Here is a 17939-nt window from a genome sequence, read left to right as displayed (position 1 = left end):
ATATTTTTCACTCGTTTAGATCAGCATTTCCTCAAAACTCACCCTGACACAGTTCACACCAGGGATTATTTATACATTAGTGAGAAAAGTTCATCTGTGTAAAAATGAATGTTACTTATTATTTATTTTTCATTTACACACCACTTTATAAACCAGTAATTTCTGACTCCACCTGATTAATCAAGTTTAAAAAAAGCAAGTAAAAAAAAAACAAAAAAACAACAACATTAAAACCTAGCAATATAAATGTCTTTATGGGCGGAGTCACAGACTGTCTAACTGTCATCCTCGGGTTATTACCGTACAGCACCTTTCTAATCACATACACAGAGAATAATTACACACACACACACACACACACACAGAGAGACGATACACTTGTGTTGAGTAGCTTTATATTGAAATTGATGAAGTATACACAATGCAGTAGACTATTAGCACGTCGATACACACGTCACGCAGGACCGGGGGAGGTTTTTGGCGAGTGACAGATGAACAGCAGTTCAGTTCCACATTAAAGACAGAACCTTAAAGCGACGCGTACGATCGTCCGGCAACATCAGGAGGACGACGTCATCATGTAGTAGAAATTATACAAAATAAAACAGACAGAAACAAACTCAAACCTTTAATGCTTCTTATGTACAAGCCGCCAGTGCCTCGTGGAATGACCCCTTTATTTATTTATTTATTCGTTTACTTCCTAACGAGAGACAAAAAGGGCTTCCTGTGACAAACTCGAACCGGTCAGATCCGGTTATAAATACGTCTGTAAGGTGCAGAAACCTCAAAACCCAAAGAGTGTTCTTTACATAGCCTTGTTGGGCGCACACACACACACACACACACACACACACACACTCGCAAGGTCCGAGATGACCACATGTTTGTGCTCTCTGTGCCTCAGGGCAAGTGTGTGTGAGTATTTTCTCTCTCTCACACACACACACACAAAATAAGTGCTTGAGGACTCGGACGAGGCCGGATCATAAAGTTAACGCTAATGCTTATTAATTTAAAAAAAAAAAAAAAAAAAAAAAAGGAACCTACTTAGCATGCTAGCTTTTGCTGATCGATGTGTGTATCATCAGCAACTCAAGAGGAGTTTAAAGATCAAAGAGATTAAACATCATACCTACTGCAGAGGCGGAGCTTTTCCTTAAGTGGACACGCCTCCAGGATTGCTCAGAAGTTGGGGTTAATGATCAGAAACCTGACCTGTATTTCTTCGCTCTCTTCTCCTGCGCGGACTCTGAGGTGCCGAGTTTCCTCTCAGGGAACATTTTATAAATACAAAGGATTAAATATTACGACTTAAAAAATAATAAATCACTAATGGCACCTTTAACTTGGAAAAGGAGGAAAAAAAACCCTGCGCTATTTCTCTCTCTCTCTCAGTCGTTTCTGTCTTTAGTGTACGTCGCTAGCGTCAGAAAGGCGCGCGCTAGCAAAAGGGGGGTGCCATTACTTTTCCTCAGTACGGAAAATGTGCTTCTTTGCCTCGTCTCTCTTCTGAGATGATGAAAATCACCGTGTGGTCACTCAGTCAATGGCACAAGGGTCCTTTAGTCCGGACATACGCGCGCGCACACACACACACACACACACACACACACACACACACACAAATCTAACATCTTAATTTTCTATAAGCTCACATAAATGTTTCATCAAACGGAAATTATAAAAGCTCGTCTTCCCTAAAGAAGGCTGTTAGTTTGTTGATGTTTGTTGTTTTTGTTGTGCAAGTAGTCTGGAGTAGAACAGTAGCTTGAGTGTTGTGTTAGTGTGTGTGTGTGTGTGTGTGTGTGTCAGTAGTATAAAGCCTAGCGCTAAAGCCTCCGTTGCTTTAGTATATTCTGTGTTTTGTTTTCACTCTGCAAAGATCAGGGCTTTTTTACAAAAAAGAAAAAAAAAAAAAAGGTTCGTTTTGGTGCCGTGGAGGTTCACCACACTGACAGAGAGACAGACAGACAGACAGACAGACAGAAAGACAGACAGAAAGACAGACAGACAGAGGGAGGTGATCTTTAGGTGGTCTCTTTGCCCTGAGCTCCCGTCACTGTCTTAATGGAGCTTAACGTTCGGTTGAACCAGGTCTTTTTTGCCGCTTGCACTTCGTTCAGCGCCAGAGCCAAGTGGTGGGCCAAATCCTGAAACACACACACACACACACACACACACACACACACACATCAGACTGGGAGCTGAAGCTGGTGTGTGTAACACTACGTCCACATTAGCAAACAACTTTTAAACTCAAACTCTCTACACAGTGAGTTCTCCAGACGTTTTTTAATAGACGACGTTCAGTTCATCATTTTGCCCGGAGTGAACAGGACAGTCCTGAGATCTGGATATTTATTAAAACAAAATGCAAAAAAAAATTAAAAAATGCTGGGGCCTTTAATGGCGACGTGCTCTAAACACGTGTTTAGTTCTTAATGTTTTTACTCCGTCTCACTGTTTACACGTATGTGGACACGTATGTCACTCACAGGGGAAGGTGAGTACGTTTGATCTCTGAAATGTGGAACTTATATAAATATTAAAGAAATAAAAAACATTGTGTTAAAGGTCATGTGTATTTGTTGTTTGTTGTATACAGTAGATCACTGCAGGTATTTTTTTGCTGTAGGTTACGCTCCTGTAATTTGTAAAAAAATAAAATAAATAGCAACACACGAGCGACTCGTCACCTGCTGATGTGGACACAGAGGTTTAAGTGTGACGTGGAGTGTGTGTCAGGTGTAAACCAGGTGTGTGTGCACTCGGGTCACCTGTATCTTGCACTCGGCCTCCACCAGCTGCAGTTTGGTCTGCGCGAGTTCCAGCTCCATCTCCCTGAGCTGCACCTGCAGAGCCTCTTTCTCCTCGTCAGTCTCGTCCTCGCTCAGCTCTTTAGGAGCGCTCAGAGCCTTCACTCGCCCCTCCTTACTGAAGAGCGCGCTGCACTTCTCACACCCCTCCACCTTCATCTACACACACACACACAGAGCTGGGGGTTATCGGTGTAAATCCATCTGACTGCGTGCTCTTCATCAGTGTGGGCTCGAGCAGGAGCACAAAGTGAGGAAATCACCCTGAACTCAACACCTTGTTTTCCTTATCAGTGAGAGTACGAGCGGCATCATGACGATGATGATGATGATGAAGATGATGTTCACAGGAGAAATACACTACACTTTCTCTCTCTCACACAAACACACACACGGTCTGTGCTGTGTGTCTTCAGACAGCCCACTAATCTGTACCTAAGTTGCACGTCCTCCATCAAGAGGCCATTGTCTACTCAAGAGTCTCCTCCACTTCACTCCTCACCTCATTAGCCAACACTAAATCATCTCCTGCTCAGAGTCTCCACCTCACTGCTGAAACCCTCAGATCAGAACCGCCCCTTCTCACACACTCGACACTTCAGACTTGAACACACGAGTCTCTGATTATCAAATTGTACGTATGTGAGAAAAATTTTCACAGCTTTTTCACACCAGATGCATTACAGATTTTCTGCTCGACTCCACTTAAAGTAGGAAAAATATATAAACTGAGCTTCTGTTATCGAATAATCACGTCTGTGTAACTGTAGCACTGAAGTGTTCAGTTCACAAAATCTGACATAAAATTTAAAGGAATAAATAAAAACTCGGCTGTAGCACACTGAATAAAAGGATGCCAATACTTTTGTCAATAGTTTTATGAAAGTTGAGAGCAAACTGTGTCAATCTTCAGAACAAGAGAAACCAAGAACATTCAGTAGGACAAAATTTACACCCCAAACTCTAAGGTCCATAAAAACAGACCTGGAACAGGAACCAAAAAGGTTCCTGAACGCTAATTAGACAGATATGAGCTTTAGTTCATTAAGCTCCGCCCTTAACAGTCCTTGGAACAGGAAACAAATAGTTCCCTGATTAGTTGTTAGTTGTTCTAAAACACTTGTATCTGACCAATCAGCAATGTTTTGTCATGTCAAGCTCCGCCTCCAACAGTCCCTGGTCATTAGAAAGACTCTGGAGCAGGAACTTAAAACATTTTCTACAGTTTCTAGACAAAAACATAAAAAGGGCTTATTTTTAAACAGGAACTATAAACTAAGTTGGAGATTTTATTAAACTTCCCCAACCGGCAACATTCTGAAATAACAAGCCCCGCCCCCAGTACTCCTCGGCCCTTAGATAAGAGTATCAGCAGGTATAGAGTCTCCTGACTGGTTAGTTTATATTTGTCCAATCTGAGGTGTTTAGTGTGTAAACTCCACTTCTTATATGTAAAAAATACTGTACTCCTGACTCAGACACTATTAGACGAATCAGCAATGTTCTATAACTCAAGCTCCGCCCCCAACAGGCCAAGGAACTTAAAAGTCAACAGCTTCAACTCATCAGAAGCTACCTGGCCCTTCCAGTAAATACCCCGCAGGACTGATCACCACGCCCACTCCGGGTGAGACTCTACATTCTAAATTCTTTATAATGAGTTTAAAGTCTCAGTAGGATCACTGCAGAAGCCCGGTTTCCCGTTAGCGTGACGCAGCGTTGCGCTACGTCTCTACAGAGTAAATAAATATGTGGTGCCATGTTTATGTAGCGGATGAAATGGTGGGGAGTTACTCACCCGGATCTTCTCCAGTTCTCCTTTGTTAGCCGTCTGCTGTTTCTCAAGACGTTCACTCAGCTGAGAGCAGATCTGAGACAGACAGACAGACACACACACACACACACACACACACACACACACACACACACACACACAAAGAATTTGCTGGTTCAACTAACCAACTGCACTTCAGGATGAATTTATTAAAACTATACTGTAACACAGTAAATCTATCGTTACTCACACATCATCGTTCTGATCACCAAACAATAAACATCAGAAAAACTTGATCTCATTTAAATTTTTTTTTTTAAAGATTATGTGATTGTGTGTTTAATCATACCCTTAGCCCCGCCCCTTGGCAAACCCTTTAACCTTACCCTCATCATGTCTCATAAATATCTGAATAATCATCCATTGTAAAATATAAGGTCAATTAAAAAATAAATAAATAAATAAAAAAGTCCAGCCTTTAAAAAAATGAGAAGCCTGAAGATAATTTATATAAAACAGCTGACCATTTGTGTGTAAACTTTAGAATTTGTATGTTTTTTAAGTTTACTTTGACTCAAACAAGATGTATTTACAGACATAGATTTAATCATTTTAAAGTTGGAAATCAGTTAGAAAGTTCATTTTAGGAAAATATTTATGTTCTGAACGTCCATCATTAGAGAAATATCTAAAGGCTTCTTGTGATTGTTTGAAGTCACACATGGTGGTGATTTATTTATGATTTTCCTCTCACTCTGTGTATCACCGTGTGTCTCTCCAGGATCTTATTAATCCCCCACCTGTCCTGTTCTGTCTTCATTTTCACCAGTGTCTCACTTACTGCATTACCCATAATCCTCTGCTCACTTCACGGGGAACATACTCTCTTTTTCACAGACAAATAAAAAAGTTCCATTCCAAATTGAGCAGACTTTTTTGTTTCGCCTGATAACACGCCCGTCCGCGCTCCATCAGTGTGACACGCGCATCACATTCACTCCAACACCTGGTGCATGACCTCACCCCATGCAGCTTCCTATCAGACCATAAACCTTTCAAGGGAATCAAACAACTGCACAATGTTTTATTTCTTTCTGTTTTTTTGTCCTCAGGCTGCTAATGAACACAGAAGGCTTCATCTAAACGACAATCTACCACCTAAGAATAAAAAAAATAAAAATAAAAAAAGTTACACATCACAGTATTTAGCCTAAACAAACAGAACAGCAACAAACCAAAAAATTTCAATGGTTTTGAAACTCAGTTTCTCGTCAAAAGCCACGACCTAAAACACACATGGACATTATTTTAGCTTAAGACAGACCGCGTAAACTATTATTAATAATAATAATAATAATAATTAAAAAAAAACAGCAAAAAAATGTAGCATGAAAAATGATTCTGTTTGCAATTATACAGTAAATTATTCCCACAGCTCAGCATCCTCTGTGGTTGGGGCGAATTATTCACCAAGTCTGTTTAGAATTCTAACAAAATCTGGACAAAAAAAAAGAATATTGATATTTATATAATTATATGACATAAAAATATTTTACTGTATATATAAAAAAAAAGCTGTGGTATAAAAGAAAACCAGTGTGCGTGTGTGTGTTTTAAGAAGTCACACTGTGAGCAAATGGAGAGAGAGAGCGTGTGTGTGTGTGTGTGTGTGTGTGTGTGTGTGTTGGACTTCTTCACCACCATGTTAATTGTGCGCGTACGTGTGTTTTGTATCGTTTTGTTTTTGTCCTATTAAAATTACACCACCGGGTTTGTGTAAACGTGTGTGTGTGTGTGTGTGTGTGTGTGTGTGGTTATCTTCCTGGATCATGAATCACACTGTCAGCAGGCCCTATTAAAGCAACTCTACAGGGACACAAGAACTATTTTTTATAGAGCTGAGTTCACATTGCCAGCGTGCACGCACACAAACACACACACACACACACACACACACACACACACACCTACACACACACAGACACTATCCATATACAGTAGTATATCACTATACTTTAACTTTTTTTTTCATAAACACTCCACAGCTGAACATGTATTAGTTTAATGTTAAACAATAAATAAATAAATAAACATGGACGGTATTAAAATCCTGTACTAAAATAAACATGAGCATAAAAACACTATAATATATTAATATATATTCTTATGTTTCCTCTTATCATTATTATTGTTCATATAGTAAATATTTAATGCAACATTTTTGATAATCCTGAATAATATTAATATTACAAATTAATATGTAGTAGTGCAGTATAATCAGATTAATTTTTGTTTAAGACTCCTACAGCAACTGAAACGGAACGAGAGAGTGAAAAAAAGATAAATAGAAATAGAAAAAGAATGAAAGAGACAGAAAAATAAAGAAAAAGGGTGAGAAAAGATCAGGCAAAACAGGAAAAAAGAAACAGGATGGAGAGCAGAAGAGAAAACAGAAGGAGAAAACGGGCCCTGTATATTTGAGTACAAGTGTGTGTGTGTGTGTGTGTGTGTGTGTGTGTGTGTGTGTGTGTGTGAGAGGGTACTGACCTGTTTGTATTCTCCGATGATGGAGCCGTTCTTTTTGATCTCTGACTCTGATTTGTCCAGCTCTCTTCGGCACATCTCCTTCAGCTGAGGGCACACACACACACACACATACACACACACACACACACACACACAGGTTATAGTGGCTATAAACACACACTCCCTCTCCAGCCTGGCTTTATTTTCTCAAAGTAAAAAGTACAGAACACAAAAAGCCGTTAGTGATCAGTGAATCAGCTGTTGCTATGGAAACGAGCTGCACTACAATCACAGCTGCTGTTGTAGAGAATTAATCAACAGCTCCTGACCAATCAGAGCGCAGAACACAGCAGCGCTCTATTAAAACCCAAGTGAGGACGGGAACTGACCCGTTTATCTCACTGAGAATAAATCTCACCAATAATGGACAAAAGCATCGTTTTTAAATAAATGATTAAATATTATAATTAGGTGTAGGTGGTGTAAGGGGAATAAACACTCAAGGGGGCGCTGTTAGAGCAAAATAATCAACTGGAACAAACACTGAGCTTAATCCTGATTTATTTTAAAAGAAGATCATCACACTAATGTCACACACACACACAAACTCTTTTACTGTACACACAATCTCACTCTCAGACATGCAGTGTCTCTCTTTCCCCATACACACACACACACACACTCTCTCCATCACACATACACTTGATTGATCAGTCTCACACACATGCTCACGCACACACGCTATTTCTTACACTCGCACACATTCATGCTGTGTCTCTTTTTCACACGCACGCAAAATTCCCCCACTATGGGTCGTTATGCTTTAAACGACAGAACCTGTCAGAGAGTCACAGGGACAGAGCGCAGTCGGTTTGAGTATTTTAAGCTTTATGACACACCGCAAAAACGTGTGTGTGTGTGTCTCTGACCTGAAGAGTCGTTATGCTTTAAACGAGTCTGTGCAGTAATTAAGAACACAACCTTACACTATTCTTCATGTTTTGGCCTCGACTCGGCTCTTTTTTTTCGGCTCTCATTGAGACCTTCCCAGTTAAGCAGCCCAAAACTGACCTGAGCAGAAGTTAATTAAGAGTCACCAGCCCCAGAAATCACCAATTAACAACCAGCAGCTCAGATTAGAGCCGTTATGAAGCTTTACAGAGCAGAAGTAACAGATATACATCTCAATATCAACTGTTCAGAGGAGATTATTGTGTGTTTTGGATAATAAACGCCTTCAGTATTGTTTTACAGTGTAGAAGGAAATAAAACTCAGGAACGTCCATGGAATTACAAGGGGTGTCCAAACTTTTGACTGGTGGTGTATATAAAGCTACAGTAGAACATAGGTCTTTTGTCTGTTATATTTATAAAAAGGTTTAAGAAATTTTTCAAAGCATCAGAAAAATCCTATTATATGAACACGAGAACATTTATATAAACACTGTATTTCCTTAGTTTCCTAGACACACACACACACACACACACACACACACACACACACACCATTTCACATGGGAAATCATGCACATAAACTTATACTTGACCCACAAATGCCCTTTTGGCTCCTGTTTATGAAAACATCCTCATTCAAATATGAGTTTAGGTCTCTAGATCCTGGTTTAATCCACAGAACCTGCCCTGGAGAACTTTCCTGTGGCTCTAACACAAGGCCGGTTGATGAGGAATTGATATATATATATATATATATATGGGAACAGACGGTGATGGAGTGATGATTTCCCTCAGGAAGAGACGGAGAGACAGTATATCTGACCTGCGCCGCTTCATCCTCCAGCCGTCTCTTCTCATCCTCAGAGTCGATCAGTTTCTGTTTCGTGATCAGGAGCTCTTTGTTTAGGGCGTCGGCCTTCTCCTCCGCCTGGACCACACACACACACACACACACTTTTTTAACGGGTGAGAACAGGACAGCAGAGAGCCTTCACAGGTATCTGAGTGAGAGACGCTCACGTTGTCCAGGTCCTTCCTGAGGGAGATCTTACTGCTGACCAGCTCGTGAGCGAGATCGTCGTTCTCCTGCTCCAGACGCATGTTGGCTTCCTGCAGACGCCGGTTCTCCCTCTGTGGAACAGAGAACACAGAGCGTGTGACTTGCTCGTCTTGTGACTGTGTGTGTGTGTGTGTGTGTGTGTGTGATTGTTAACCATGCCAGTAAACAGAGCAACCTTTGACATGAGTGCTTGTTAAAACCACACATGCCGACACACTGAGCAAAATTACACAGACACACTCGGGTTAATCCTGAACTTCACACTCCACAGTTAAACACACACACACACACACACTCTACAGGTTTAACACACACCTGATCAGCCTGCTCACAGGTAAGACCTGCATCACTCATAACTCCTCCTATGTTTATACTTTAGATACTGACCTCAGATAAACACACTGTTGTTATACAGGGGATTATAACAGACCCACTACACGACCAGCAGACCCTAACTAGGGCACTATACACTCAACAGACCCTATATAGAGCACTACATGGCCAGTATACACTAACCGTTACACTACAAGTCCGAGAGACTCTAACAAGTGTAAATATTTTTTTTTTCATTTTTAAGACAAAAATGCAGAAATAAAACAGGGTCTGACGGTGAAACGGGTTCTAGTGGGTTCGGCTCGCCCGAGCAGTGATAGGGCTGAGAGTAGAGGGGCGGAGCTCTGACATCAGCAATCTCTCCATCCTGATCTCTCTCTCTCTCTCACACACACACACACACACACCGCTCTCTCGTTCCACTCGTCCTCTGAGCCAGAAGGCAAGACGTCTCTCACAGTGTTGCTCATTACTGTCATACAGTGTGTATGCTAATGTGCAGTCACAACGCAGAGAACGCCTTGGTTTCACACACACACACACACACACACACACACACGATTGTTACCTCATATCTCTCGATGGGGGCCTCTTGCTGTTCCTGTTGCTCTCGCATCATGTGGTACTCTTTCTCATACTTCTTCAGCTTCTTTTGACTGATCTGTCACACACACACACACACACACACACACCCACACAGAGGTATTTCTATACAGGATGAAATGACAGGATGTGAAAAAAAACTGTACTGCATTCTGCCATAAAGATTAATCTGATAAAGAACTCAGAGCTCTCCATCTGCCCAGGTTTTATTAATAGTAATAGTAATAATAATAATAATAATAATAACTAGCACGGTATTCAGAGGTGTAGTAAGTGTTTAATACTGAAATAACACGGCATCAATATTCACACAGCAGACTTGCACGCTTTTCAGAAGTTACTGAAGGGGCAGAGTTTGTCTAAAACACAGCGCGAATCCATGCACGATTCTAGAGTGATATCGGCTCTCAAGCGGGTCAGCATCAAGTCTAGCGACAATCAGACGTGACTGAGACGCACCTCTATTAAACTCTACACTCTGCTTCTTTGCTTAACTTTCATGTAACTGTTCAATAATAAGTGCTGCGTTAAGTCTGAACACCGTATGCTATACGTATTTCAGCTCCTTTAGGGCAACTATTATAAACACATAGAACCTTTTTTAACACAGATTACAGCGGGGGGATATGGGCGGGGGGGGGGGCGTTTAAAAAGTGGGACACTTACAGAACCCGGCATTTTGTAACAAGAGACAAAGAGACACTGTTCCTCCAAACTGGAGCCGTTTTAAAAGATTCTTGTGCAGATAAAAACTAAAAGTCTCCTAAAGTGGCATGTTAAAAAAAAAACCTTCCCTTAACCCCCTCCTCTGGAACGCTCCTGTTTTAATAAACCCCTAATCAGTGCATCAGGCTGTAATTTCTCCGCACTCAGCACTCTGAGATGTATTTATAACTCCCGCGGCTCACGCTGCAGCTTTTCTTGTTGACTAACCCGATTTAAAGACAAGCCGCTGCTCTGTTTTCAGCAACAGAACGTTTTAGACGGATCGCCGTAAACGCTCCTGACCGTGTAAATTAGCTGTTTGCAGAGAGCTGTGGTTCCTACTGGCTCTCTTTAAACACCATGTATACTTAGTGTGTGTGTGTGTGTGTGTGTTGTGGATGTTAAACTGAGGGCTGGTGTAGCTGCCTAGTGGTGTAGCTGGTTATTTACCGTAAATACCCAGATGTCCAAGTGCACTGCATATATGTATCATGGTTTACTGCATAAATAAACAAATGAATATAGATAGAGCGTGCTCCAAATAACTCATCTGGATTAATTCCCTCGAGTATAAAAAAAAAGCAAAATAAGTATTAATAAGTTGAACTTCACTGAATAGTTACATTAAAAAATCGTATTATTGTGTAAATATAAAAATATTCGAATGTAAGTATTTTAAAGATAAAAATGCTAACGATTTGTAACGGCACATCTCCCAGTCTTTTGATTGTCGAGAATTTCACTAATGATTATATTTTTAATTGATCAAAAACCTAAAACATCATGTCTGCTTTTATCTATTCATGATTACATTTAATGTTTGTGAAACATCGGTGTAATGATTCGTGTTTTTAACTTTGTCACAGCAGCTAAAACCTGCAGAAACACAGAACCGCTAGAAATTAACTGTTCAAAATATTAATACTTTGACATATTGCTTTTATAACACTTTAGAGTATTTCTTTTTATCTGCTTAAAGGGTCCTTTGATGTGGCGTGCCAATCAAACAACTTCCTGTTCTTAGTAATGTCGCATCAAAAAAAACCAAAATCTTAAGACTTGAATATAATTAAATTAATAGCAAAGCTATTTAATGGGGCTGAATGTCATTTAATACATTTTATTTTCATATACTTAAGATTAATTACGTTAATAATTTTTGGCAAAACAAAAAAAAAAGTGAGCTACAATTGCTTTTATTTATTTTATTGTTAAAACGCATGCACAGTCTATTACACTGTACAATCTGTACGATAAATAAAAATAAACTATTAAATATTTATTAAGATTATAAATATACGAGCATGTTTGTAGTGATCTCAGTCCGTTTTATAAATGTGATATTTAGGAAATTTGGCCTAAATATCACGATTACACAGCCACGATTATGAAGTTTGACGCAGACCTGGCAACCTTACATGATGTGTTTCACAAGAGGCCATTTACTGTAGGTTATAATTTTTTTAAACAGGCGGTGCATTCAGTGGCACAGCTATCGAGTGCTACAAGGGTGTGTGTGTGTGTGTGTAGGGTTGAAGGAAGTAAGTGTAGACAAAAACAGGGCTTTTTGTTGGGGGGTATTTTTAGGTATTTTTAGTGAACCTGGCGCCCGGCGTAGGAGCGGTGAGGATTGGCGGTGCTGCAGTGCAGACAGAAGCGTCTCCACATGATGAGGTTCTGCGCTCAGACATTAGCAGCATGCAGCCTGGGTTATAAATATGAGCCACATTAAGAGAGTGAGTGTGTGCGTGTGTGTGTGCGTGTGTCCTTGAGCGTTCATCGCTGTTGTCCCAGTGCTCCTGTGACTTCGAGCAGATGAGTTTCACAGCCACCTGGCCTCCTGCTGCAGTCTGTGAGCTGACAGAATCAGGCTGCAGGTGACGGCGCAGCGCCCTCTACCCCTCCAACCTCCACCCCCTCCCCCGCATTCGTCCCCTTCTCCCTGTCCTCTCATCGTCACTCTTTAACACTAATGGACACACCTTAAAGGATCAGGAATACATTTATGTTTATGACCTCATTCATTCAATCATTCACTTTACAGTCAGCAGACGGAGGAGGAGAAGCCAGACTCCTTGATCTTCAGCCAGAGATTCCATCTCGTCCTGAAGACGTTCATAAGCCAAGTGTCAGATCTAATCTCCCCTGAGTGTCTCAGAGTGTCCTGGATCTGCACCTCTTTCTCTGTCTCTCCTGTCCAGTGCCTGATACCGATCTAACCGAGCAGAACAAAAACCCGGGGGAAGTGGGGCTGGCTCTAATCAGGTCCAGCTCCACTTCCTGGACCATCTGTACCATTGTAAGGTCCCAAAAAAAAAACCAAACCACATAAAGTGGCTCGTCACAATTCAGTGGAGCAGAAGCTTGACTCCTATAAAGAGTAAACCAATCAGCAGAACCCGGTGAAGGAACCTCATTAATCCTGTTGCCTGTCCTCGTGACCTCACACTTTCTATCCAACAGATAGAGGTAAGAACAGGAACACAGACTGAGCCCTCAGTGCGGAACGGTGTCACTCTGTCCCAATTAAGCAACACTGAGATTTTTGCCTCCATAGAAAAATAAAATTAGATACATTTGGAATTGCAAATATTATATAAAGCTGGACGGGATTTAAAAGGCACATCAGTGAGTTTTAGGTAATGTACATATGTGTTTAGGTGAGTTTTTTCATTTTCGTCAAAAATAAATACTCATGTCCTGGGGTGAAACTGAATAGTGTACATTATTTGTTGTCAAAATGATGATGAAAATGCTTAAGATTTTTTGTCATTTTATATAATCTTTATGGTGAATGATAAAGTAATCAAAAAAGAGAGAGAGATGCAATGCTCCTTTACTGCAGGAAACTCTCCTTAATGATAATCTCAAACGTTACACCACAGTGCCCTCTACTGGTCACTACAAACCAAAGTGCTTCATAAAAAAATTAATGAATAAATTTTTTTTTTTAAACATTACAACACGTACAGGACATACTCAAATCATCTTAGTCAAATCAAAGTGTATAAAATGCCACACTGGTTAATTCCCGAATAATAAACATAAATTCCTTGCTTATTTATTTAAAAGTCAACCTGCTCTTTAGCGTGAAGTGTGAATTACCTTCATGCTACAGGCGAGCTCCATGAGTTTCTTGGCGTTCTCTTCAGAGCGGTACCGTTTGGGCACAGGCACACGGAAAAACTTCAGTGCTCCCTCAAAGTCGGCCTGCAGAAGGTCGTCCTTCGACGTCTGGAGGAAAGAAAAAAAGGAGACAAGTTACTCTTTAAAGAAACTTAAAAAAAAAAAGTAATATTATATATTTATATATATATATATATATGTGTGTGTGTGTATTCCGAACAACAGCAACAAAAAATACATATTATAAATATTATTATTTTTTAAATAAATTTGATAGGAATTGATGAGAAATGGAAAAAGTAAATTGAATAAAGATTAAGTTTTGTCTTAAAGCGCATTAAAATTAACTTATACCACTTTATTTATTTCAGCCAGAGTGAAAATATAAACTAATCCCAGTAAAAATATTCAGTTTATTATTTCTAATTAATATCTATTGGTGCAGGTGTTTGTTTACATTGAGACAGTAGCGCATTAGTAGATTATTTTAAAGTAGATTATTAAATCCCACACATAACTGTTCATAACATCACTTTTACTCCACATTAAGATTTAACTTATAATGCAGATTAAACTTCAGGCAGAGATCTAAGGACTGCAAAAGTTTCATTAAATCCTGTCCAGACAGTTTAGCATGATCCTGTGACATGACTGCTCATAACTTCACTTCTACTAAACATTTTGATTTGAACGCATAACACCGAGCTCTCAGTTTGGGTTTTTTTACACGCCCTCACTGCGGGCTGCTGCGGATATGTTTGCGGACCTGTGTCTTATTTCATCGCGGCACTTCACATTACTGCTCGTTATTAACTCCATGGTTTCAGAACATACAAGACAAACTGGTTTTAAACTTTCTGCAGGACATAATAATATGAATAAACATACATTTATCTGTGGAGGTTCAGTTTTCATAGTCTACTTTTCTTTTCTTGAAGTAGGCTACAATTTTTGGATCCAGACCACGACTTGCCATTTAGTTCTGCCTGCAGTAGTGGAATCATTTGTTAGCTTGCAGGATGTTTAAAAATACTAGTGGTGCAGTTTTTTTCCCTTCAATCTAAGATTTTTGTTTTCTCACAGTACTGGTGTGATTTTTTTTTGTTATTTGTGTTATAGTTACAGAAGTCTGTAACAAAATTTTGATTGTTTAAAATTCTTACATTTTGTTACATTTGTTGTTTGACAGTGAAAATGTTCGATTTATAATGCTTCACTTCACTTTTTACTATATATATATATATATTTCAGACAGAGATCTAAGGACTGCAAAAGTTACTTTTTATAATGTAAATGTTTAGCAAGTTCAATGTCAGAAAATATCTTACAAATCGTTGTTCTTATAAATCATTAAAAGCAGCTTATTCAAAAGGTGTGTGTGTGTGTGATGTGTGTGTGTGTGTTACCTTCAGTAATGCCAGAGCTACATTAAATATGACACTGATCCCCTGTAAGCGAGAGAAGAGACAGATTGAGGTAAAGAGTTTCAGTTCGGCTCAGTAATTAATAGCGACTGATGAGAGACAGTGACGATCGCTGAGCGCGCACGGCGTCGCACCTCACACAGCAGCAGGTCGATGATGTGAAACACCATGTAGAGAGGAAACTTGGCTGTAAAGAGCGTGAGGAACCACTGGGAGGCGTACATGTGCGCTTCCAAACCTATACTTAGGAAGTGTGTGTACAAATCTGGAATGTATTCCTGCAGAGAGAGAGAGAGAGAGAGAGAGAGAGAGAGGAGAATATTAAAAAAATAAACACACTGTTTCACAAAAAGCTTAAACACAGGGTGTTGAAATACAGGGCTGGGGGGCTTTCGTCAGTAATGTTATTTTTTTATGTTTCATTCTTTTACTCGGGTGAAGTACTCCGAATAAACACACACACACACACGATAAAAAAGTGATATTCAGATTAACTAAAGAGAAACAAAATACACCTGAATATTAAAGACTCCTTCTATGAATGTCACAGAAATAATTCCTTGATCCTGCTTTAATACACACACACACACACACACACACACACCTGCATAAGTCTCTCCAGCTGAAAGAACTTGCAGTGTAGGTCTTCAAAGTTCTGTTTGAAGAGTTCCCTGAGACCGTAGTCAAACATGATCTTCACCAGAACGCTAAACGCCTGCTCCTCTGGCATCTGGACACACACACACACACACTTTTCAAACAGCATTATTTTCTCCATCCCTGACATGGTTAGCAATTGCAGTGAGGACAAACAGCTGGAGAACATCTGGAACCCATGTCCCTGGTTGTGTTTTGTGTTGTTGTTTTTTTTAGCGCTGAAGTGACCCAGCTGTGTAAACACGACTCCATGATGATCAATGCAATAAATCAATATTTCCCAGAATCCCTTGCACCACTGCGTCTGGTCATGTGACTTACATGTAGCAGCAGCACAGCGGCGAGGAAGGACTGGCCCTGACAGTAGCCGATCTCCTCGTCATACACCGAGTACGCCTGGGGTGGGGGAGAGGACACGTGTTATAAGCAGGTGCATTATGGGATATATAGTTCACATGTAACAAGACGTTTAAGTCTGGTCTTATCAGTGTTTATTTTATGCTAGACCATAATTATGACTGTTGACATGGTAATCTAATCTGTCATAGCGATAAGCATGACAGCTTCTCATTTTATCAGATTTTAAATATTTATATTAACAGTAACATATAAGCATTGCTTTCTTTATAATACAGTGTACCTCGGATTACGAGCGTAATTCATTCCGGAAACGGGCTCATATCCCAAAACACTCATAAACCAAATAAAATTTTCCCATAAGAAATTCTGGAAACTCAAATTATTTGTTCTACAGCCCAAGAATATAAATACATAAAAATAATTAATACAAAATATAAAGTAAAAATAAAACAAATTAACCTGCACTTAACCTATAAAAAATAAAAATAAATCTTGACAGTTAGGTGTTTCCGTTAGTGCCAGATATACACTCTCTGCCTTACACTTAAACTCTGCTCTGTCGCAATTCTTTTCAAAGGTACTGCGTTAGTATGCGCTCACACGAGTAAGCAGAGACACTGTTTTATTGGAAAAATTAGCAACTCAACACTCGCGTGAGTGCATACTAACGCAATCCCTGCTGTAAAGTAAAAAAAAACCCGGCTATTTACCTTTAAAAAGAATCGCGGCAGAGCAGAGTTTCTGTGTTAAAGTGTGTGTGGGAAACCAGGAGGAGAAGGGGGTTGGAGGGGAATACGTAAAGGCGAGAGTGGGTGTTGTGAGTGAAGGAGCACGATGTCAAATTACGCACGCACACTCGGCTTTACTGCCCCCTCCTCCTCTCGGCTTCCCACACAAACACACACACACTCTGCATTACACAAAAACTGCTCTGTCGCATTCTTTTTAAAGGTAAAAAAAAAGGGAGAGGGGAAAAGAAAAAAAGAATCTTTTACCCCCTAATGGGACTTGATTTTGCTTTATATACGCGCACGCGCACTGTACAAACAGGCTTACAAACACAAAATAAAATGTTTTACACACACGTGGTCACAGTGTTATAGTAAACAGTACACGCGTGCATGGATGTTGATAACAGTAAGAGACGAGCACTAAGATCCAGCAGGGGAGTTGATTACCCACAATTACGCAGCCCAAGTGAGAAAAAAAACTGTTGGCTTAGGTGTGATCATGTGACGGTCGGCATTAAAACAAGAAGCGCATGCGTGATACATGATTGTCAGTGCTCGTAAACCAAGACAATGCTAGTTTTTAAGTAAAAAAATATGTAAAATCTTTGCTCGTCTTGCAGAACACTTGTAAACCGTGTTACTCGTAATCCGAGGTTCCACTGTCTTTTTTTTGTTTTGTTTTTTACTTAAAGACTTAATAATTTCTTTCCACTGTTGCCATGGCGACAGTGCAGCATGGTTACACAGCAACTATTTGGAATAAGATTCATGGACATTTAATTTAGTCGCTGTTAGCCAATCAAAAATGGGTATTTTTAATCACTGTGACTGTTAAGGTTTGATGAAAAAATGTAGCGACAAGAGACC

The 17939-nt window shown here is 39.9% G+C and overlaps 1 protein-coding gene across 4 annotated transcripts in view; it reads right to left on the bottom strand.

Annotated features, from left to right (window-relative positions):
* Positions 1-375: 375 nt before the first annotated feature.
* Positions 376-17939, bottom strand: part of LOC128545637 (rab GTPase-activating protein 1) — a 96426-nt gene continuing 78862 nt past the window's right edge. For all 4 annotated transcript variants that reach the window (XM_053516115.1, XM_053516116.1, XM_053516117.1 and 1 more), the window contains 12 exons: positions 16303-16377; positions 15929-16054; positions 15459-15602; positions 15307-15348; positions 13880-14008; positions 10035-10127; positions 9094-9204; positions 8897-9001; positions 7141-7224; positions 4618-4689; positions 2781-2978; positions 376-2153 (listed from right to left, as the gene is read on the bottom strand). In XM_053516115.1, the coding sequence (XP_053372090.1) occupies positions 2031-2153; positions 2781-2978; positions 4618-4689; positions 7141-7224; positions 8897-9001; positions 9094-9204; positions 10035-10127; positions 13880-14008; positions 15307-15348; positions 15459-15602; positions 15929-16054; positions 16303-16377 (1302 nt within the window). In that variant the 3' untranslated portion in view covers positions 376-2030. The remainder of the gene's footprint in view (positions 2154-2780; positions 2979-4617; positions 4690-7140; positions 7225-8896; positions 9002-9093; positions 9205-10034; positions 10128-13879; positions 14009-15306; positions 15349-15458; positions 15603-15928; positions 16055-16302; positions 16378-17939) is intronic.

The sequence above is a fragment of the Clarias gariepinus genome, chromosome 17 (genome assembly GCF_024256425.1).
Source record: "Clarias gariepinus isolate MV-2021 ecotype Netherlands chromosome 17, CGAR_prim_01v2, whole genome shotgun sequence".
NCBI classification, from domain to species: Eukaryota; Metazoa; Chordata; class Actinopteri; order Siluriformes; family Clariidae; genus Clarias; species Clarias gariepinus.
The sequence above is the reverse complement of the archived record's forward strand: the minus strand, read 5'-3'. Positions and strand labels throughout refer to the sequence as shown.